The 24,962-nt window shown below is 45.5% G+C and overlaps 1 protein-coding gene across 1 annotated transcript in view; it reads right to left on the bottom strand.

Annotated features, from left to right (window-relative positions):
• Positions 1-24,962, bottom strand: part of PAX5 (paired box 5) — a 126,497-nt gene that overhangs the window by 8,834 nt on the left and 92,701 nt on the right. Inside the window, exon 8 of the mRNA XM_065740640.1 lies at positions 16,622-16,723. Within this exon, the coding sequence (XP_065596712.1) occupies positions 16,622-16,723 (102 nt within the window). The remainder of the gene's footprint in view (positions 1-16,621; positions 16,724-24,962) is intronic.

Below are 24,962 nucleotides of genomic sequence, written 5' to 3'. Positions count from 1 at the left end.
TGCACGCTGCTAAGGAGGCAGCAATGCCTCCTGAGCACACAGCCGTGCTGCAGATGGAAGCAGTCTGACATCTCATTGTTCCATTCTCTCCTGCCTCGCTCTCCTCCCCTCAGAACCTCTGCTACCCACATCCCTTCTCACACACACATAAGGACCCTCTCTGGGGATGTGCTGGTGCCTGTCAGGCTGAGGCTTCCAATTCTCTGTTTTTTATGCCTCAGTAGTCAGGGTGTCAGGCTCCTGCAGCACACACCAGCCAGGAGCTGGAGGAGTCACTGAGCACCATCAGCTTGGTGACAGTACCGTGTGCTTCTTAACATACTCTGCATATCCATCAGCCCTGCAAAAAGAGGCTGAGGAAGTGGGGGGAGGGGGAGGGGCAGAGAGGGAATAGCAAATGAGAGAGAGAAACAAGTGGTGGACTGAAAGGAGGGATGGGAGAGAATGGCTCAGGCCCTGCTATCATCATCACAGCATACAAGCAGGCAACCGGTGCAGTTGTGAGCTAAACCAGATGAATGAATGCTGCATGAATACATCATGGGTTCCACCAAGTGTTCCAGGCCCAACAGCAATACTTTCCAACAGCACTGCCAACCAGCCCAAGTTTTATATAAAAAAACAAAACAAACAAAACAAAACAAAACAAACAAACAAAAAAATAAAAACAAACCACAACAAATCATTCACCCAGGGGCGCACATATACCCACACACATGCCTGTCTGCACTGCAGAGATGTGAGTGGCAGACCTTTATGGTGAACAGCACATACCTTCTCTCAGTGCAGGTCTGATAGCTGCCTCTGTGATGCTTACTGCTGCTACACTAAGAGCTGCAAGTTTTGGTGGAAGGTTTGAGAGGGATGAACAATTCAGAGCAACGCTGCAGCAGTGGGCCCTGGGATGTGCTCCATTCCAGAATAGCAGCACTGGAGCAGAACATTGTGCCTCTGGGCAAGCTGCAGAACTGAGCTGTGTAGACCAGCAGTGATAGTGCAGCCATAGGGCCAAATCACACAGCTCAGTGACCATGGTGCAGTGGTGAGGCTGAACCACATAGCTTTGGTAGTGCAGGTGAGCTCACTTGTCCACTCTGCTGTGTCTTCCCTAGGGACAGCCAGCTTGCTTTTATCAGCCTGTTTGCTTTAAGGTAAGGTTCCACTGCGTTTCCAAAGCAATGTGCAGAAAAAATGAAAACTCTGAATTCAAAACTCAGAAGAAGCAGTACATGAAGAAAAGGATGTCATGACTTAAGAAAATTGTTCCTGCACAGGGAAGGCAGCATGCACATCTATACACAGGGTGCTGTGAATACGGAATTCATCTAACATCATTCGTCCTGAAAACACCTATGAGAGCCATTCTAGGAGGGCATCATGTTGCTGCAAACCATCTCTCACTGAAAGGAAGAAGGATGGGGCAGAACATCAGAAGTGCAAATGTTGGTTGTCCAGTGGAACTGAGATATGCATGAGGACACCAAAACCATAGAGACACAGTGGGTATCACATACTTCGTTAAATATCTTCCCAGCCTAAGGGAAGATTTGCAGTCAAACTGAACCAGCTGAGGATCTTGGTAGGTAAAAAGGCAAATAATGTACATATTTGACTTTTTTTTTTTTTTAAGGAATGTTGTAACCATAGAGAAATACATGCTGAAAGGGACCTTTAGTGGTTACCTGCTCCAAATCCATGCTCAAAGCAGAGCCTCACCTGGAGCACTGTGTCCAGTTCTGGGCTCCCCAGTACAAAAGAGTACAGCAGAGGGCTACAAAGATGATAAAGGGCGTGGAACACATATCTTATGAGGAAAGGCTGAGGGACCTGGGTCTGTTCAGCCTTGAGAAAAGAAGACTCAGAGGGGATCTGATCCATGTCTATAAATATCTAAGGAGTGGGAGGCAAAGGGATGAGGTTGTAATCTTCTCAGTGGTGTGTGGTGATGGGACAAGGGGAAATGGCCACAAACTGAAGCATAGGAAGTTCTTCACATTAAGGATGACAGAGCACTGGCACAGGCTGCACAGAGAGGTGGTGGAGTCTCCTTCTCTGGAGATGTCAAGACCCGCCTGGACACCTACCTGTGCAACCTGGGCTACGGAGCTGCTTTGGCAAGGGGACTGGACTAGTTCTCTGGAGGTCCCTTCCAACCCCTACAGTTCTGTCATTCTGTGGTTCTAGCTTTGAAACAGACCATGTCCTGTTCTGTCCTTTCAAACCTTAATGACTATGGTTCTCCCAGGGTAAAGGTTCCACAGCTTCTCTGGCCAGCTGACTGCACTGTCACCATGCAGCATGAAGGAAATCTGGCTTGTGCTGTCCTACCCCATTGAGGTAACACAGCTGTAATGAATTTGTCCCTTAGATCTTCGTTCTTCAGACCATGTATAAGCATAGATGCTAGAAACCTAACCAAACACAAAGCATTTTTGCCACCCAGCCAGTGGTACCTTTCCACTGAATGACAAGTGTCACAAATACTTAAATTCTTGCAAATTCTTCAGGATTGGAAGGTTTTCCTATGACTGGATTGTTAGAAAATACACCTGTAAAAGTTAACAGTCCTACATGTAACAGCAAGAACTGCACTTCTGCAAGAGACCTCTGAGGGAAGATAGCAGCTTCCATGTAAGTACCATGTCTTTATTTTGGCTTTTGGTGCAGGCTGCGAGCCTTGTTCATCTATGACAGCTCTCAGCACAGGTAGACCTCATCAGAACTGGCCCCATGAACACATTTCTGCTGACTCCAGCATGAAAACACCTGCTTATTTCTCTGGCATGCCACCCATCTTTATGCATAGGTTGGTACATGGGCACAGAATGAGAACAAAGCAGAGCACAGCAATCACAGTATGCACTCCATCTCCTTCTTAGTGGGCTGCTGACCTGAAAGCAGCATTTCCCATCTGACAGCTGCATTTCACTGTCTCACTTTTTCAAGAAAAGTGAGGGCAGCAGTGTGGCAGCACATAGATAAGGAAGGGTCAATGGTGATGGCAAAGGCAGTTCATTGTTTGCTTGATGAGACAAGAAACTCATGCCACCTCTTAGAAATAATTTACTCCATCTGCCTGGTACACCACATTTCTCACAGCAGTTTCAAGAACACTAAGAAGGCAGCAATCCCAGTATCTAGAAGAAGCGGGCAGAAAGCTTCTCTTCTTTTACCAGACTTGTGATAAAATGATTTGGGCATCCTGCAACTCTGCTTCTGAAACAAGAGCAGAGCAACAGGGAGAAGGCAGTTGGATAGAGGACAGAACTTGAGTGAAGAAGAAACTTTTCCAAAGGGAACCAAGAAGTTATGTTTTGGAAAACACTGTCAGTGAAGTGCTTCGAAAAAAAGGAAGGTATTTTTCAAAATATGTGAGACCCTTAACATCCAAATTGGAAGCTGCTGGCAGCATCTGGACCCTGGGTTATCTGGCAATGCGTCAAGCAATTTATCCCTTACTCACAGGAAAAAAAAATAAAAATAAAAAAGGGGAAATGTTTCTTGTGTAATTATTTTTTCCCTTTTTTTTTATTCAGTGGGGATGAAATAGAAAGTAGTATCTCAGGAAAAGAACAATGTTTGCAAATGATTTTTAAGCAAATCTTTACACATGACTAGAACACTGTTTGATTTGTTTGTAAATAGTATGATAAAGCTATGACAAAATGTGTGGCCCATTCTAGCCAAGACAGAGCCCCTGTAACTGGTAGGTAGCAGCAGTTCATGCACAACAACACGCATACAGACAGATGCACACTAAAAGAGAGGTCAGCAAACATATATGCACAGATACATGCACACTCTTTACATATTTTGGCTTTTCTAAGCCACATCTTATGTTAATGAAAACCATCCACAGAGGCTTAATAGACCACTAGTAAATCCACTGTAAATATCCAATGGATCAATGGACTGCTTACTGTCACATATGAATCCTTCCAGCAATACACCTATACTCACCAGAAGCAATCTGCCTCCATCTGTAATATATTCACTGATTCGGGCTACCACTGCCCAAACTTTCATACATTTTCAACATATTGGCAAGCTCTGGCTAAATGTTTTTACATTTCTGTCAGAAAGCAGCATATTGTAGATATAGCTGGAAGGCACATAGTCATATTCAGATAATATCTCTTTGAAGTTCCTAGTCCCACCAAGACTGCCAATTAACTTCTGATGAGAGATACATATAATTTTATTATCATATAGACTGTACAGTATTTTTGCTTTCTTCTATCTTTACATTAACTAGCACCCTTTTTATTTGTAAGGGTCCTGAGTAGGCTGTCATATTTAAAAAATCAAACATGCAGATTTTTGTAAGACTACTCATTTCCAAGAAGCTACTAGGCACAGAAACCCCATCAGTGACTAATGAGTTGTGGGTTAAGGTGGACGTACCTTGCTGTGAAGTCATTGTACTATTCTCGACCCGTGCTGCCTGCCATAAAATTTTAATGCTGCCTGTGACATTTTTATGAAATACCTCACCCAGTCTTTGCAGGATGACAAAAAGATTTACAACCTTAATTACTGCAAGCACATAGGTATTAGATATGCACTTTAAACTTTTGTACACAAAGGTATTTAACTTTAATACAACAAAGGTAGGTGGTGCCACAGAGCAACCATATTGGAACTGCGTTAGGAGAGAACTGTCTCCCAGTACAAAGAGGACAACTACAAACTCACCTGCACAGAACACAGAGTTGCAATTAATGATGATAAGAAAGTTGTCCTTCCTCTCCCATGTTTGCTCCCTACAGAGCTGTCTGCCCTTCCTAACCAGAAACCATTACGCAACATTTTGGGGCTCTGGGTGGACACAAGAATAAAGCAAAGCAAGCCAAGCTAATGATGGGTGGTCCCATCATACCTCTGCTGTAGAAATCAGAGCTAAAAATGAAGTGTGCTGCCTGTCTCGTATACCTTGGCAGATTGCTCCACCCAAGGGGCACTGCTACATGTGCTATAAGGGTTACATACCATCAGAACAACTTGCAGTTCTCTTTAAGTCTGGTCTGTGGGGCTGCCCTTGATCTCTGTGACAGAGTTCCGGCAGAACTGAGTGCCTTCTTTTACTGAAGCTGCCACACATGCACTCTGCTATTGCATCCCAGGCCTTTCCAGATGTTAGTATTTTCATACTATGCAACACAACATAGCATTAATTGTTTAATCTGTTCCAATAAACAGCTGCAGATCGGATGAAAAGGAAAAATTCTGTATCACAGAGAACTTTAAAATACATTTTCAGTTCAACTAGTAGAAAAAAAAAGAAAAAAAAAGAGGCCAAAAACATTGTAGAACAAAATGATGGTGACTACATGGCTGAAAATTTATGGGTAAGAATCAGAGGGAATCAGAGGCTTCAATTTACTAACTGTCTTCTGGAAATAAAATACTGCAGAAAGGAAAGAGTCTAGTAGGCTCCTGGAGTACGTGGAAGATAACTTCCTGACAGAGGTGGTGAGTGAGCCAACAAGGGAAGATACCCAATGCACCTTTTGCTTGCAAACACTGAAGGACTTGTAAGTGATATAAAAGTTGGAGGTCATCCTAGGCATAGCAAACAACAATTAATAGTGTTTTTTATTCTTGGAATAGTAAGGAGAGAGTAAAGCAAAACTGCTGCCTTGGACTGCAGAGGGCAGACTGTAGCCTGTCTAGAAGACATTTAGGTGATGGAGTATGTCCAAAGAAGGGCAAGGAAGCTGGTGAAGAGCCTAGAGCACAAGTTTTATGAGGAGTGGCTGAGAGATCTGAGGTTATTTAGCCTAGAGAAAAAGGGGCTCAAGAGAGACCTTACTGCTCTCTTCATCTCCCTGAAAAGAAGTCGTAGCAAGGTGAGGGTCAGTCTCTTCTCCAGCCTTAAGTTAAGCCAGGGAAAGTTGAGATGTGATATTTATAAAAATTTCTTCTCTGAAGACGGGTTACGAAGCATTGGAATAGGCTGTCCAGGGAAGGTATTTAAAATCCATGTAGATAGCATGCTGAGGGACATAATATAGCGGTAGACTTAGCAGTGCTGTTAACAGTTAGACTTTTTCAAGTTAATGGTTCTATTATTCTAAGAAATAATTCTGCCTATGTAATTGCAATGTACTTTGGGATCAAATGAAAATATCCCACTCCATTCTTTATTCTGCTCTTTGCCTTCCTTTTATAATTTCAGCCTTTGTAATAGCATAATATGTTGTTACTTCCAGGAATTACATGAGTAATTTAACTAATTGGATAAGTAGTTATGAGGTTAAAAGCTATAACAATATATCTATAATGTGGAAATTAAGAATTTTGGTAGCTTGACAATGGTACTTTGCTGTTGACATGGAAGCAGTCTTCATCAATGTGAAAATACAGATGTGAACAGTGATAGGAAAGTACATTGCCCACAGTGCAGTCTTCCACACCAGAATACTCTAAGACATTCCACCGACGCTCTCCTGACCTCAGCAATTGTTTTAGAGTATGTGGGGCAGACCAATGTTCATCTGGGTCCAGGTCAGCAGCTCTGACAACACTACATCACAGCTGTGTCCTTCCCTTTATGTCAAGGTGGCAGCCCCTTAAAAGCAAGGAAAACCCTCTCATCTTCTAGACCTCTGCACAGATGAACACTCCCAGTTGAGTAGCTGGGAGCAAGTCAGCCAATATTTTGTAACCCAAGCCACATCAGGGTGGAACCTGCAGCCCCCTTGGCCTGATACAGCTGAAATACCAACAAACTGTGCCAAGTGTAAGAATACATTAGGAAGTGAGTCCCAATGGGAACCTCAATACCTTTCAAGCAGCATTCCTAGGCAGCCTAATGCTCAAGGACATCATGGCCTGTGCCCTTGCAGAGCTCATGGAACATCCTGACTGCCCAGGTTAAACTTACATGGGAAGACACTTCCTGCTGAATGCTGGTTTTACGTTTTCCCACTTCAGTAAGTGCAAAGGATTGAACACTCAACTGTCCTTTGTTGAATCTCTGCTACAAAGAAGGCTCGTGTGAGGAAGAAAAGAAATGGCAGCATCTTTACCCTGGCCCAAAGACTAGCTGTTTACACAGCAAGCAACCCTTCTCCTACCTGTACATTGCTGATCTTGCCACTGAGTCCACAAACACATCTTCATTCTGCCAGTAAAACACCTACATATTTGAGGGAGTTACTTATTCTACAGTAAAGGTACTGTGGTGCAAAGTAACCTTTGCTGCTAATGCTTGAAACTCCAACGATTTAGTGGATTTACAGTGAAGCAGACACCAAATGGGATCAGTACTGCTTTTAGCAGCAATCAGGGGGAATACATTTAAATTTCACAACTTTTTTTTTCCAGTAGGTGTAGAGACTGATTCACAATTTACTGTAGCCATAGCTGATAGGCAACATGTGAACAATCATCAGCCAGGGCCATATCTTGCTCTAGAAACTGGTAAATGTGTTCTTTCTGGGGATGTCTTACTTTCCTGTTTTGGTTCTTTCTCTTCCCCTGGCACAGCAAGGGCTGCACATGTCCTTGTGAGCAGGACATGCATGAGATGCTCCATCTAGCTTTTCTGACCTACATCCTTCTATGCATATACTTACAACTGTCTGATACAGGAGCATAACATAGAACAGTCTCCCAACACAAATACTATTTTGTACTGTTTGTCTGCATCCATTTAAAAAGATATCCTCAGGAAAAAGTGCTGACATGGAAACGGGGTGTCTTTAAAACTTCGTCTTTCATTCTGACTAAGATCATACTTAAATTTTTCACCTAATTTGTTTTTCTTTCCATTATTCCATACTTACTTTCTTTTCACAATGATGACATCGCATCATACTGCATTGTCATCTACTGTGATGTCCTGGCTTTTGACTTTTTTGCTGATGTTTCAATGTGTTCAGAAACTTCTGGAAAGATAACACTTAATTCTCAAGGTATTTCAATGTTTGGACTAAATATCAATTTGTGACTACATGAGTTTACTGCAAGGTGAATGCTCTATGTACAGTCAGTCCAATGAACTCCCTACAGCAAACGACATGAAAAAATTGAGCTCACAGTCTTCAAAAACAAGTCCAGCAAGTACTAAAAATGCTGAGGTCAGAATTAACATTCTGCAGAAGAATTGCTGCAGACTCCAATAAAACCTCTGCTGTGCTCCTCCTGCAGCTGCAAACAGAAGAAAGTTTGGGGCTCAGTGACAGATCCTTGTCTCCAGCCTCCAATTGCATTCCATTGGCAACACAGATACTGGAAGCAGGAGACAGCCAGTTCACTGCAGACTAACATGGCAAGTGTTTTCTAAGACTGTGAAGCTGCACAAATGTCAAAACTCTCAGGTTTGTCCCAGAATGAGGCGCATCTTTTAGCATAAACAGAAACCTGGGCTTGGGAAAATGCATGCGAAGCACACCCCCTCCATGGGGTGCCAAGTGCAGGCTGAGGACATGCTAGCCAGGGTCTGACACTCCAAGTTGAAAAGAAACCGCATTCACCAGAGCACAGGCCAATAAAACGTCTGTCAGTTCAGCTGTAGAGCTTGGATGTGACCAGAGTATAGACTCCTGCCCCCATTGTGGTGCTGCTTGACTGCTGCTTTCATTGCATAGCTGACCCAGTACACAACAAAATGCAGCCAGTATGGTGCAGGCATGCCAACAGTCATGTGTGCTTGTTCTGGTCATGGGTGCAAAAGGACATGAAATGCTTTTTCTTATGCTTACTTTTGGGGTCTGAGCACTTTCTCACACTACACACACTGTGTCAGTATGTTTGATGCTAGTGGCTTGCTCTTCTCCACTACCACCACCCAACCCACATTACTGCAGCGGCTGACACAGCATTGTCTGGCAGACACACCCTACTGTTTGTACAGTGACTATTTGCTGTTTGTAGCTGCAGTGTTTTTATAACCTCAAAAAGGTGAAAGCTCAGAAATTACACAGTAGTTTCAATACTCTCATGTTTCTGATGCTCAGGTCTGAGAACTTCCCAAAAAGCAGAGCTCAGCCCTGCAAGCACACACAGTGCATGCTCAGCTGGCAGCCCTTCACGCACACCTTGGAAGCAATGACTGTGCTCAGGACAAAAGTATCTTGCCTGTATTTTCACTGCCTTCCTTTGCTAATCCAAAACACAGCTTTCCAAAATCTAAAGCCTCATGGCTTCCTAATTACATTCAGCTTCTTTGTAGTTACTTGTGTTTTGCTTCTGTCAACAGATGATGAACACTAACACAAAAAGAGCCAACAGGAGAGCACTGGTGGAGCACAGCACAGAAAGCCCAACTCACAGCTCCACTGCTAAGTGGATCCTGCTGGCATCCTGCAACACAGTCTCAGTGGGAATGAGCAGACACTGTGTAAAGGCAAGCTCTGCTGTTCAGCCCTGCGCCAAGCACTCCCTGTGCTATCTTCTGCAGTGCTCATGCATTTAATGGTCAACAGGCAAACGTCCAGCATCCCAACAACAGGCAGCTCCTGCTGGAAGTGCTGGGGCAACAGCACCGTTGTGCTCACTGTGCTGTGGGAATAGTGGGACTCTCAAATATAGAATAGGAAACAGGTCAGGAAAACCTCTAATGACATTAAAATAAACAAAACAAAACACAAAAGAAAAAAAGGGAAAAAAATACACCAGCAGGGCTTTCTAAATTCTTGTTGTTGCTTCCTCAGCCAGCACTGTTGCCTGATGATGGGCAGAGAGTCAAACTCGTAGCACTGAATGAAACATCAGAAAACAGCCTCTATTTTTAGGCTGCTGGCAGCATCTCCATGTGGGTGCGTGAGCTCACGCTGCACTGAGGCAAGAGATAAAAGCTGCAGCTTCGCCTGCCTGGGAGATGCAAGGCTTATCCCGGTATCGCCGCTCAAACAGAACTCCTCGGAAAGAGCCTGCAGCGCTGCGGCTCCCCCGGCCTGGAAGCGCAGCCAGCCCCACCCGCAGCACCGAGAACGCCTTTCCTCTGCCCGGGGCAGAGCACGGGCAGAATGACCGCTGCCGCAGGCACTCCTCCGCCCGCGCGAAGCCCTGGAACAGGAGGGCTTTATGCCGTGAACAGCGACTTCAGTCTAAGTGCCCAAATAAAACCCCGTGGGCACCGTCCGTCTGCCGGCCCCAGCCGGGGTACTGCGTGGTTATGGTCTGCCCGCAGCCCCGGCCCCGCGGTCGGCGGAGCGGAGCCCGCCGGGCTGTCACTCAGGAGGTGCCCCTCGGTGCCTCCGTATTGGGTCTTCCCGAGGGGGGGGGGCTGTCTGAGCCGCGGCTGTCAGGGATTTCAGACGGAACGAGCCACCGAACGCGGGTCTGACAGCTCGCCGCCGAATTAGAGCTATTTGCATGCTAATTTTCACCGTGCTTAGCTCGCTGGCAGACTCAGAGCAAGAAGCAGCCTCTGCGTGTTTGGAACAATGCTTGACTGATCTAGCAGCGTTAACGAGCAAATTATGGTAATTTTGTTATTACAAATTCATAGAAATTTCCAAAGAGTGGAGCAATACAATATGTTTTTTCTCCTCCTCCTCACTCCTAAATATGGAACCTTTTGTTTATACACACTTTGCTTTGCTTACTTATGTTTAGTTATGCATACTGTTTCACTTCAAAGGGAGGAGGCAAGAATTATAAGCTGGAGCATAGGGAACCAGTGCAGCAGACTGAGCTGGCGTCGTTGTACACAGATACCTGGGACAACACCCCCAGCTGCTGTTATCAGCAGTTCCCTGAAAGCCAAGGGCACTGAGACCTGTGGGCCTTGCTCAGGATCTGGCCTGTAGGAAGGAAACCTGTTTGGGAACAGAAGGCCCAGAGACTGTTGGCTTTTCCTTCCTAACCCTTCATCTTCTTGTCCTTGTCAGCATGATTTCTACATCAATTTAGCAAAATAAAATCTTATGTATGTTCCAAGCAAGTGCAGAAGGTGCACATCTGGAAGATGAACAGCAGAATCTTCCTCTACACTTCTGTCATCCTGGCAGCCCCTTACTCAAAATGTATATGAGCAGCAGATAAACATATATCAGTTTCTTAACTACTTCATTATTATAGTAACTACGTAATAATGATTTGTCGGTTGATATTCAATCTGTTTCTGCCCTGAGGTATTTGTGATGGTGCGTTGCTTCCTTTATCATATGTGATGAAACTTTTGTAGAATTTATTCTCTTAGACTACAGAACAGTGGGAAGACATCTATGCAAAGCAGACCTAGACCTGGGAAAAAGCTGACTTAAGTAGAAAAGACATCCCAAATGTCAGTACTATTTTTTAGCAGTGGTCCTCTGGCTTTAAAGGCAGATGCTGTGACAAGTTTCTGTGTGCTTCCAGGGTCACGAAGGTGTTTCAGGGACATGCTGGACACTGGCTGCATTTGCACTGCGTGAACATACAAACAGACCAAAATGTGAACTCCCCAGTGGGCAGCTTGAGATTACCTTTAAGGTTGCTACACCAAGAACTTGTCCCAGCATCACACCTTCCACCTGCCTCTAAGAGCACTGCTGTGATTTCCCATCGCACCTCCTTTCTCTGATTGGGCTTTCTGCCTTGAGAGCATCCCCACAGATGAGTAGCCAAAATGACCAACCCAGAATGCATATGTCCTCCTGAAGCCACCTGTCCACCAGAGCAATACCAGTGCATCAGTGAGCACCCTGACTCAAAGAGCCCCGCCAGATGAGTGCTGCAGAGGGCACAGCAGGGCATGGTGGGGAGTGATGGAAATGTGTATGATCTGGTCCACACCAGAGCTGAGAAAAGCCAAGATACCGGAACAAAGTCATGATCATAATCAGAACAGGGACAAAAATCCTTGTTGGGAAATCAGAGTATGAAGCAAGTGAAGCAGATGGTAAATAGATTCAGAAATTATCACCAAGCTCTAAGGGGACAACTTGCAGCTTTTCACCCCACCAGAGAAATGTCAAGGTTCATTCCTTGTTTTCTTCGTAGATCTTTTCAAAAAGAAAAACAAAAACAAAAGACCTCAATTTTATTTTCTGTTTAACTGGTGACAACAGCTCCACTGTTTCAGTCACCAGTCAGTTCCAGCCTCATGATAAATCTGGAGGACACCTCTCAGGCTCTGCCACTGATGCCCTCTACCAAGCCATGCACAGTGGCTTCTTTGTTAATGCTTCACGTCAGGGGATTACAGAACACTATTAGAAAAATTTGGCACAGGCAGAGTCAGATCAGATAACATAGATATATGATGATGGCAGTGACTGAAAGGTTTCAGATCGTCAGGGAAGCCTATCTCTGAAGGCTCTGTGCACAATCCACTCACTTGCTCCTGCCTTTTGATCCCAGCCATAATTGTGGTTCCTGTTCTTTGTAAAACATCGCTGTACACTGTGTATCAAGCAGGTTGAGAGAGGGTGTTTTCCCTTCTAGGATTAGATGGGAGAAATAGACCAAACAGAGAGAAGACACACAATCTGGCATGTCTGCATTAATGCTCACTAATCACAAAGAAAAAGTCTTCTAAAAACCATGTCTTTTTTCCTAACATCATTTTGTGCTTTGCTCATCAGGATGAGCCTCTTTTTTTGATGAAAAATTGTTAGTGGCACCATTGCTATTTTTATACTTTTCAAAGACCAGTTTTGAATGTCACTGTTTTCAGGTCCCTTTAGTTGGGTAATTGCACATGGACTTCATATAAAGGAAATTCATTTGTTCAGGGTCACTGCATGGTTTTTCATTAAAAACAAATTACCGGTGCTCAGAAAGGACATCTGGGTTTCAGGAGTCCCATTAATGACTGTATTTTCAGCATCGCTATTCTGGATGCTCTACCCTTTCCTGTCAGCCTGTGCTCAGGGCCCCAGGAGGACAGTGTGAATGACAGCCCTGGGGAAGGGAGGGCACAGGAGAGGGCTCCTCCCAAAGACAAGGAGAGAAAAGAGGGGAAAAGACAGGACACAGAGGGTAACGGGGCTGTTATCTGAGCACCTCTGAAACTAGAGCCAAATCAGCTATTTACAAGAGCTAGCTACATTGCTTGAGCTGCTAAGCACAGAGCAGGCAGGCCTGAGACAGGAGGTCAGAATGGGTCCAGAAGTTGCACCTCAGGAGGCTCCAGCAGGTCACTGTGGTCAACAGTGTGAGAAAGGTGGAGGGCAATTTCTGCAGGTCCTCATGGAACCATCAGGTGCTGTCCTGAGACAAGGCAGCTGCCAGTAGGCTCCACTGAGATCCTGAGGGTGATCCACACTTCTGTTGTGTAACAGTGGTTCCAATCCAGAGCAGAGCTCTCATACCTGTGTATCTGTGTGGACTGCTAGCACCACTGGTTCTCAGCCAGCTACCTTCTGTTACAGCTCACTGAGCAACTCTGTTCATTATGTCAGAAAGAAGCTCACCAGTTCCTGATTCCATGGTGTGTTTTCTGCAGTGCTGCAACCACAAAGTCAAGTGATGATGGAGCAATTCTGCTGCACAAGACAGGCAGCAAGTCTCCTAGCCCTGCACATAACAGGGTGAGCAAGGAGCCAGACCAGGGTGCTTGGGGCTTGAAAACCCACGAAGGGAGAGACAACACAGCTTCTTCAGGCATCTGAAGACCTCCTGATGGGTGGAAGTTTGAAGCCTTCACATCTATCCTATCTTCATTTGTTTCAGTCAACATGTACTGCCAACCCTTGTGCTGGGGGATCATCTCCTCCTGTGCATGGATAAAGACGTTACATACGATGGACCCCTGGATGCATGTCACAGAGCTGTGCTTGTAGCCAGCTGTTCTTCCCTGTTCTGAGGAGCACCTATGAGCAGTGCTGAGTGCCCGAGCTGCAGCATGTTCCCAGTCACCTTTACTGCCCACTGGAACCACAGGAAATGTCTGCTCTTAGTCTGTAAAGCTCTGGACTGAAATCAAAGCCACATGTCTGCTTCTTTAGTTTCATAAGAGAACAATATTGGATTAATTTATTCTCGTGGCCACTTTAAACACTCATCATGGATCATAAAAGAAGAAAATTCTGTGGTGACACTTAAGTTTTGCAGGGAAGGAAAACACTAGAAGCATTGATCAAAGTTTTGTGCCAGGCACAGGTATTCTGAAGGAAGATGCTCCTGTGGGAGGGTCCTGCTGCTGGAGAATCAGAAAAGGCTGGGCAAAGGTGGGGAACAGCCTGTCCTGTTCAGATGGAGAGCAAGGCGGTGGGAGAAACCATGAGAAGAGAACAAGAAGCTGAATCCATATGGCTCTTGAGCGCAGCCTGAAAAAGCCAAGGGGCACAGGCATTTTCCTCACCCTTCTCAGTGCATGTGACAAACACCAAAGACATGAGACAAGCACCAGCAGTGCAATGAACTCACCGCAGCACAAGCAATGCCTGCAGCAGGCAATGCGGAACCCTTCACTTCTTACCATGTGTATGTTTCTCCCACACCTCTAAGTACCTCACTCTCACTAATACTTACTTATGAGCAGTTCATGGCTATCGATTAAAAATCTTATCAAGGAAGCATATCTCTGGCAGGTGCTCTGAAAACTATGACAAGGAAGCAGCAGGTCACAAAATGAATCCTTGTGAAAAGGTAAAACAAATGCATACACACTTGGTCATGGCAGTGTGCCTGTTTCAGAAAAACCACGGATGTTCTCCAGCCCCAGACCTTATCTGTCAGGTGCCTCTGGGTCAGCCCTCAGGCTGCAGTGCTCTCCCTAGCCAGGCTCTGAGGCTGGCCCTGCAAATGACAAGAGGCAAAGAAGAATTGGGAAGGTGTTTGGGATGCTAGTTAGCAAATTCTCACTTAAATGAGAAAGTAGACCTGAAGAAATTGCAGCTGACCTTCACACTAGCTGGAGCAGAAGGTTGTTATTAAAGGAACCAGTGAAAGGAACAGTGCAGTTATTCAATGTAACGGGTCACAGAGGCCTATGTGTAGTTAAAAATAAAATCTATTACCCAGGAAAACTGGCTCAGATGACTGTACATCACTGAACCACCTCTGGATTTCCTTGTGCTGAGCTCCGCCATGCCCATCACTCTCACAGTTCTGTGTCCTGCTCCAGCAGGTGCACCCAAAAGGCTGGTAACCACTGATACATTCATTCCCCAGCACCCACCAAAAAGCAAAGAAAAAGTAAACCCCATCCTTCACTGGAAGGTGATAGAGGCTCACAGCTATATGCTGGGTATAAGGTGTTCCAAAAGAAGGTGATAAGATTCCCACAAGGCTTCTAAAAGACTCCAAATCACCACCTTCAAGTACACACGAGCTGTTTGAAATTTCCTGAGTAAGTCACCTGGTGCAGATGCCAGGGAGGGACGATCTCCCCCATGCCTTCCTTGTCCCCAGGTTTACACTCAGCAGCAGAACGAGCCTTAAGAAAGGCAGGGGCTCAGGGCTCTGGGAAGTATTTGAGCAAGAGATGAAGGGACTGGCAGGATGGCACATCTAACAGTGCTGGCCACTGCTTTCCACTCACTGTGCTACATCTCTAAGCTGTATATGTAACATTAAGCTCATGCATGGCATTCTCATTTGTTCATAACCATGGCTTACCTGACACACATATGATTAACTGATCCTGGTGCTCCAAATCCTTAGAGTGTTACCACAGTTTGCAGTCATATTAGCAAGTTAATGGAAGTGCAAATCTTCAATGATATAAGCAGCTGGCAATGCCTCTGAAGTAAGAACGACCTCAGTGAGGATAGAAAAGCTTACCAATAACTTTGTGTGTCCTTGAGAAATAGCATGAAGCAAGGAATCAAACCTTTCAGATCTGCTTACATATCTTCACATCTTATCTTTACAAGAAATGAAGAACTTACCAAAAATTATACTTCATGTTAAAAAATATTTCATCTTAACCTCAGATCTAGCCTCCATAACCAGCACAAGTAAAATGGCTCTTTCTTTTTCTTAATTTCTCAGTGATCTGCTGGAACACATTTCACATAATATAATCAGTTTGGGATGAAAAAAAAACCTAATCCTAGAATAGCCAGGACAATAAATAAGTACCACTGACTACTGCATGCTTCCAGAGAGTGCTGCTTTCCAAAACACCACCTCCTGAAGCCATGTGACAGTGTAAGAAATTCCGTTTTGGGGGATTTTCTTCAGTAACTGTCTGACCTTGCTGGCTCCAAAGTGGCTAGCTCAGAAGACCTTAAAGGCTTGGAAAGCAACAGGTAGAGGAAAGAAAGAGAATCTCCAAGTTACCATTCATTTTTAAACGGTATGATACTAGGGGTCAGATTTATGAATTTTAATATGTACATTTGGGGCTCAGAATACTTCTTTCCCTTGTAGACAGCAATGTCTGTTATGCCCAGATCAAAGGCACCAAAGCCTGGGGATAAATCCTATTGTTTCCTTCAGGCTGAAATGAGGGCAGTGATTCCCAGCATCACTGGACCTCCTGCACTCCGACACAGCCCGTGCAGACTTCCTAACACCAGTCATTTACCAGCTATTGCGGCCAACACCCAAATGTCACCATCCTGCACAGTTGTGTGCACATCCACAGCCAGTACCAAGTGAGCACTGTGTGACTATGTGACATGTGGGCAAGCCAAGCTCTGCCAGGGCCAGGAACCTGAGCACGCAGCTCCCACTGATGCCATGCTTTCTTCCATAGTGCCACCTTTCCACTGCACCCTTTATTTTGCAGACTCACCAGGGACCATTCCTGTCAGCGCAGGGGCGGAATAGCTGCCCTGTCCAGCAGGGGGGACGTGTGGTGGGTATCCTGGGAGCGTTGTGCTTGCCAGCTCACGACCTGAGGAATCAAACCAACAAATCACCATGTGAGCATCACTGCTGGCAGACATGCTTCTACATCTCCCTGACTACTGCGAAGACAGCCACCTGTTTGTCATAACAGCTCTGCAAGTATCAGACAGGAACTGCTAGCTTGGAGGAGACAGGTGAAACAATTCTACTTACCCTATCAGCTGCCATCGTGCTGTGGCAAAGTGAGAAGTTGAAAGGGGAAGAGCAGATTCCCGAAGGAAGAAGAAGCCCTGTTTTGAACTCTAGCTGCTCTCCTTTTATTCCCAAGCTTCTCCAAAATTCAGCTTTGTAAAGTCAGAGAGAACAAAATGTGAAATACTGCTGATTATAATGAGGCTTCCCCAGAAAACTCTCCAGAAAATTATGACAGTGAGTTGACGGATTGCAGAGATATATAAGGGCGTTCTTTTCATCATCTGTCAGTTTAGGGAAACACAAATACACACACGTTGAGACCTGAAGTAATCTCCAAAACGTTGCTGTTGTTTAAGAAAAAGAGCACCCTATGAAGCACACTTCACTGATGCTAGGGAAACCTTTCTTCATTAGGGTTCGTGCAGGTCTCCGACACAAATAACACTGCAGAAAGCAGTAGTTGTCCCCCATCTCACCATACCCCGCATCCAGAGTGCTGAGGTGCCCTCGCTCCAAACACAGCTCCAGACAGAGCTGCACACATCCCTTGAACCCACAGCTGTGGATACTTCACCAAAGGTATCAAGGAAGCAGTGGCTACACCCTTCCAAGACAGTATCTCTGACAGTGCAGATCCCAGTCTAACTGCCTGCTCCATAGGCTGCAACAGATTTCAGGGAAATCTACAGTTTGTTGTAACAAAATTACATCCGGAGCCCACCAGGGAAAGGGATGCTTCTGTGAATTGTACCAGGAAGGATCCATCGCAGTGTAGCCCCTCCTCAGAGAGAAAATTCTGAAACTCCTCCATGGTCTCCTTGTGGACTGTGAAGACACTACTGGATATGTCAACTCATCCATGGATAATTGCCTTCGAAGAATAATCATACATATGGTAACATCTACCTTTGGAACATCATGGAAGGGCCTGTAGCTGCTCTCCTGCACTGGTGTGCTAAGAGCTTCATCTCCAGGCAGGTGAAGAAAAAGGGACCACCTGCAGCAGGGGTTTGTCCACAGCCTGCATGGCTCAAATGTCACCTGGATGATCCTGCACCTAAAGTCATGCATGGAGGAGATCATCCAGGCTGCAGCTTGCTTCAGTTTCACAGGGGCTGCCCAGGGAGGCTGTGGAATCTCCTTTTCTGGAGATGATCAAGACATGCTTCAACACCTACCTGTGCAACCTGCTGTATGGAGTCTGCTTTGGCAGGGGGGTTGACCTTGATGATCTTTAGAGGCCACTTCCAGCCCCTGCAATTCTGTGGTTCTATGAATAATTGATTTCAGAGAAACACCAACCACCAGAGCACAGAACAAGGATAAGAAGCAGCCTCTATCCTTGCATGTTTATAACATGCACGAGCAAAACACATCTATGCTTTAGCAGCAGGCCACAGAAACTTCAGAACACACTTATTCCTGAGTACCTTCAACCTGGGCTTTTCTAAAGTTTAACAGATGCTTCTGTTTGGAGGCATGGTAAGAGTAGCTGGAGGCAGAGCTACCTCCCTCCTGCGATCACATCACACAGGACAGAGCACCTCAGCCACCTCCTCCAGCCTCAGAAGCTCAATTAGCACGGAGTCTGAACCTCAACAGTTTCTGCCCACGCTATTAGGTCACTGTCCAAACTTCAGGTGCTGCAATGCCTGGCACAGCATTGCCCCAAGTAACCTCCTCATGGCAGCCAGAAGCAGCTGTGCCTATATGGTACCTGCTGGCCTGCATTTGAAACATAAGGCATGAGGATGGGCCTCCTGCTCCCACACAGTCAGTGCAGCCCCACATAACATCAAGGGAACAGATTGTAATTCTCATATGATACCATCTTGCAAATTTTATTTCAAATTTATATGCAATAAAGAACAAACAACAACGTAACTACAGCATGGTGATTTATTTTCCACCAGCAACCACTGTTAGACAGCTGGTCGTAGATGCCAGCATTTTCTTTTCTTCAAATGGAATGTGAGACTGATAGAAAAGAGCAGCACAATGGACTCTGTATGCTTGGCCTTAACCAAGTCATTGATTAGCTGACAAACTCTTGGTTACATTCTGCAGATAACTAACTGCTTCTGATCCTCTTGGCAAGGGAGAGAGTCCTGAAGGCCATGAAATTACTCTGTCCACATTATCTCTAAGGATGAATATTCAGAGCAGTGTGCTGCACTCTAGGGTCATACCTCACTGCCTCCTGTGCCATTTCAGCACATAGGAGACCCTGCTGTCTCCTTCAGGCTTCCTCACTGGGATCTTTCACATTACTGGGGTGTACCCTAAAGTCTATCTGCAATGTGGATTCCAACCCATGATATGCGAGGGACTTACTCATCCAGCCCTTCCACAGAGGCAAAATACAACCATGCAGTTTGAGAAGGTGACACACTTGTCCACATTTGGGGGTCAGAACTCAATGATCTTTAAGGTCCCTTCCAACTCAAGCCATTCTGTAATTCTACAATTCTTTGATTCCCAGGTCCCAAGCAAGCTCTGTCTCATCCACATATGATTTCTGCCTTTGTCACAGGTACTTAACGCCACACCTTAGTAGTGAAGCACTATGCCTTCACTTTTAGCAGCACCCTGGGCACCCCACGTGGTGTGCAAAATAAGGCTTGAAGGACTCTGAATCTTCATCCTGTGTCAGCATATTCTGAAAGTGGTTGGGAGCACACACTGAGGAGATGGGATGGTTTCACAGGAGTATGGCATACCACTAGTGTCAAACAGTATGCCACTTTCCTACAGTATCCTTTTTCTGCAAACCAGACAATGAGGTATCATCATTTACCAGAACTGCAATTTAACCAGGGACTAGTTGGAATAAGGTTGATTGGCAAAGGATAAAAACAAGTCACCCCAGAAGTGATGTTAGAACAGAAAAACGTGAATACAGGATTATTTGCACTCCACAGCCCTTGTCACAGCACCATACAAAGAACCACCCTCTGAAAAGCACAGATGCGGAGTAGAAGAGGACCATGTATGGAGATGATATTGGCTTTTCCATCTCTTCAATGGAGAAAAGTTCACCACTTCCTTAGCAAGCTGCCACAAGTCTGATGGATTAAATTGCTGCAGTATGCCAAGTAACATGACATTCAGAAGACGTTTCCCAACCAAGTGTCTTGCAACAAGGAGTACATTGGCCTAATCCAGTCTGTAAACATGCCCATCTTGAGCTTGCTACAGGAATGAAATGTTGCACATAGTTTTGAGCTGGAGGCATATTCCTGCTGGAATTTATTCTACATTCCTCCAGAAACTAGAACATAATGATGCTAAATAACAACAATATCAACTGGCACAGTGGGACCAGTGGCTGCAGATGTGTGCCAAAGTGCTTGGCCCTGCACACAGAAGATATGCAATGAATGTCTGTCCTTCCATTCACTGCGAGCTGACAGTGTGCTTGCACTGAGAGCAAATTATTGCTTCCCAGAAAAATTGCAAATAAGTAATTTTCTTCCATAAAAAAATTATTTTGCAACCAGCAGCAGAATAGGTCAGAATCACCCTCCCCAAGCACACAAGGTAAGCAGCACTCAGACATCAGCAGGTCTCTGCTCCTGCACGAGATAATGGTCTGGCAGCATACAGCAGAAACCCTCCCTCATCCCCAAACCACAGTGGGAGGAAAGAAAAGAGGGAGGGGCTCAGAAACATTCTTCATTTTACTTACCTTCTGTTAAAGAAAAGAGGTGAAGAGCATTTCCAACTGTGTCTTTGTACACTGCTGTGTGTAAATGTGAGTCCAATTAACTTCACACTTAACTACTAATGAAATTATCTCATTTTGCTATCAGCTCAAGTCTCATCCATGGCAGTAATTAACCACTGGGGGTTGTCACTCCTAGACACATGACACAAGGACTTCCCCAAGCTCAGGTACTTCAAACCCTTGCAGAATTCATTACCCTGACAGTGTGAAAACCCTTCACTTTCAATACCACAGGGCACCAACATGTTGGTTTTTTTCCCTTTATCTAACTGATTGCCAGTAACAGTATGAAAGAAATGAATGCACTGGAGAGGTAATTAATTACTGCAAAGGACACATTAGAAAATGCAGAGGGTTCAGGTGTCGGGGGTTAGTTCAGGAGCCCTTTTTCCAATGCAGTAGAACAGACTCTCTGCAATAGAGGACTTGTAAATTTTCTCTCTGAGAAGCCCCGCGGGCTGTCCGGGCATAATCTCCCACCCATTTTTTCATGTTTACAGCAGATTGAGGTTGCCATCAGCTTGGGGACAGTCAAAAACAGGGCAGTGCACTGGGTTCACAGAGTGGATCTACCTCTCCAGAGACATGTTCAAGCAGAGAACAGATTACCAGTACAATAAAAAACAGCTTTCCCACTTCGGTGAATCCCTTGCACACAGTTGCTCATGCCACAGACAGGCTCACACAGTGAGGTCTCTGAAATGGGCACCTGAGGCAGTGCACATCTCACATCCTGCCCAGCATTGGGGTGCTCCTCCACTGGAAACCAGAAGCAGACAGGGTCACAAGTAGGCAGGACACAGAGCAGGGAGCACAGGAGCCGAACTTATTACCAGAATACTATTACTTAATAGCAAATCCAGTTCCTACTATCACCAGTTCTTCCAAGTGCAGATTTTTGATACCTACCACCCCTGCTGTTCCAGTCATTACTATAAGGAAAACATTCTGACTGACCTCAAAACCCTGTCAGCAGGAAGAAGACCTCAAGGGACTCAGAACCGGAAGTGTTTCTGTTGGAGCAGACCTTCAAGGACTACTAGTCCCAACCCATTGGTGTACCTGTCATCAGCCTTGGACCTTCTTACCCGTCCGTGTCCTCATCTCCATCCTCTACCTTGCAGTCTCCTGTACCCTTTCCATGTTGAATGAAGCAGGCCTGCTTCATCAAGAGACACCAAAAACATGCACCAGCCTTTACTTCAGCCACACTCTCCATCCTAAATGGAGATGCTAAATGCTTCAGATTTTGCACCCCACCAGTGCTCACAGTCTGGATGAGATCACATCCAGGTACTGGTTACTCCAGGAAAGGATATTCCACCAGCACAAGACCTGGGCAAGCTGGAACGCAGCTTTTAATGAATAACTTCCCTCCTGTGTTCATCGAGCTCTATTTGCAGACATCAAAACCACTGCAGCATGCTCACCACTATGAGTTACCACTCCTGCACCTAATTAGAGGCAGATAAAACAGTGGTAACACACAGATCACTTGTAATGATTTTGCTGACTCGATTATTCTTCTGACAATTATCTCTGGCTGCCAAAACCTCACAGGAATGTCAAAGTCTACTTCCTACAAAGCAGGTAATGTCACAGGTGTGACCATGAAATCAATAATGAGGCATAGCTCTTGCAGAGGGCATCCAGGTCAGATGGAACAGCCCTTAAATTAAACATTGATAAGCAGAACACAATTATCCATCATGTTTAAGTGCCTGTGTGAAATTAGCAGCCAGGGAAAGGGAGCAGTGGGTGAAAGATTAGTGGAGGAGGTATTGAAATCACACTGTCCACCGTGACTGTGGCTGCAAGGCTTTGTGATAGCATTACTGTAATCTGCTATTAAAGCCATAAAATTCAAATTAAGCACACTGTTCTGAAATGGGAGTTGCAGTTGTGGGTTTATTTTATTTTTCACCTGCAAGGCAGCCACAGATGTCTGTCTGTTGGAGTTCAGAATTGCCCTTTGTAGCAGGTATCTCTCCTGCCCAGGACTGTCACAAATCTTGATGTGTGGCAAAAACATGCTCTGTCAGTGCAGAACAAACAGGCACAGTGGTTGTGGACAAGCTTATTGATTCCACACAGCGTGATAAGGGTGCCAACACGTGAACCTGACTACTGCCAACACGGAAAGGGAAGGAAAAGGAAGGGAAGGGATGGGACATTTTCAAGATTGGAATGACTTCACTATGTAAAATATAAACTGCTGGGAATAGATAGAAAAGGTGGTTTGGACCAAAACAAGGAGTATAGACTGCTCTGAACTACTTGTATTTTGCTCACTACTTTCAGTTATTAAACTTAGTTCATATTTCAAGGTTTTACTTGGAAACAGACCTGAAAAAAACTGCAAATATTTTTGCAGGACAGGAAAATCCATTCCACGTGGTTCTCTCAGTTTTGAGTAAGGAACACAGGCCTCACCTTCTGTATTCACCTAAGCTCACACTCTGCTCTTGGGAGGCACATGGAACACCAACCCAGCGCTCGGTCTCTCCACAAGTATAGAGAAGATGCATCTAACAGTGGAACTGATGGAGATGGAGAAAAAAGCCTGGAGCTGTGCCACACTGTATGAAAATAAATGGTAAATTGGCATCATGCTAGCAAAAAGGGAACAAACACTTCCAAGAGCATTGCCTGTGACAGGCACAGCACCCTTTCTGCTTTTTCATGTTTCATAATGTAACACAAGTACAGACAATGTTGCAAACACTTAACAGGTAGGAATTAATGAAGCCCTCATTATATATAATGTGAGACAAGCCATCCTTCATCCAAGGATCAGGGGGATGGTCTTTAGGGGTGACATCGTGGTGGGGGTCTGTTATAGACCGCCTAGTCAGGATGAAGAGATAGATGAGGTGTTCTACAAGCAACTAGTAGATGTTGCATGATGGCCAGCACTTTTCTCATGGGGGACTTCAACTTCCCTGACATATGCTGGAAATATAATACTGCGCAGAGGAAGCGGTCCACGAGATTTCTAGAATGTGTGGATGATTGTTTCCTGACACAGCTGGTGCAAGAGCCTACCAGGGGAGATGCCTTGCTAGACCTGCTCTTCACTAACAGGGAAGGACTAGTAGGAGATGTGAAGGTTGGGGATTGTCTTGGCCACAGTGACCATGAAATGGTGGAGTTTGCTATTCTTGGTGACGTCAAGAGGGTGACTAGCAAAACTACTACCTTGGACTTCCGGAGGGCAGACTTTGACCTGTTCAGGGTGCTTGTTGCAAGGGTCCCTTGGGACTCGTTCCTGAGGGGTAGAGGGGTCCAGGAAGCCTGGATGCTCCTCAAGATGGAAATCTTAAAGGCACAGAAACAGGCTGTCCCTGAGTCCCGTAAGTTGAGCCACAGGGGAAGAAGACCAGTGTGGATGAACCAGGAACTTTTGTTGAGACTCCGAGAGAATAAGAGAGTGTGTGTCCTCTGGAAGATGGGACAGGCTACTTGGGGAGACTACAGAGAACTTGCCAAGATTTGCAGGCAGGAAGTTAGAAATGCAAAAGCCCAGCTCGAACTTAGACTGGCTACTGCAGTAAAGGAGAGCAGGAAACCCTTTTACAAATATATTAACAGCAAGAGAAAAACTAAGGAGAATTTCTCTACTTGATGAGGCAGGGAATGTAACCACAGATGATAAGGAAAAGGCTGAGGTTCTCAGTGCCTTCTTCACATCTGTCTTTAATAGACAGAGCAGTTGTCCACAGGGTACTTTTCGCCCTGACCTGGAAGTCTGGGACGAAGCGCATAATGCACCCCCTGTGATCCAAGCAGAGACAGAGACCTGCTCCTCCATCTGAACTGCCACAAGTCCATGGGACCAGATGGGATCCACCCCAGGGTGCTGAGGGAGCTGGCAGAGGTGATTGCCAAGCCACTTTCTGCCATCTATCAGCATTTCTGGTTATCTGGAAAGGTCCCACAAGATTGGAGGCTTGCCGATGTGACTCCTATCTACAAGAAAGGCCGTAAGGAAGACCCAGGGAACTACAGGCCTGTCAGCCTGACCTTGGTACCAGGGACAGTTATGGAGCAGATGATCTTAAGGGAGATCACACAGCATGTGCATGGCAACAAGGGGATCAGGCCCAGCCAGCTCGGGTTCACAAAGGGCAGGTCGTGCTTGTCCAACCTCGTCTCCTTCTATGACTGGGTGACCAGACTGGTAGATGAGAGAAAGGCTGTTGATGTAGTCTACCTGGACTTCAGCAAGGCCTTTGACACGGTCTCCCACAGTATTCTCCTGGGGAAACTGGCAGCCTGTGGTATGGACAGGTTCACTCTTCTCTGGGTGGAGAACTTGCTGGAGGGCTGTGCCCAGAGGGTAGTGGTTAATGGAGTTAAGTCC

This window comes from Cyrtonyx montezumae, unplaced genomic scaffold (genome assembly GCF_038088225.1).
Source record: "Cyrtonyx montezumae isolate F1298 unplaced genomic scaffold, pur_monq_1.0 scaffold_29, whole genome shotgun sequence".
Classification (NCBI taxonomy): Eukaryota; Metazoa; Chordata; class Aves; order Galliformes; family Odontophoridae; genus Cyrtonyx; species Cyrtonyx montezumae.
Note: the sequence above shows the minus strand (reverse complement) of the source record. Positions and strands in the feature narration are given on the sequence as shown.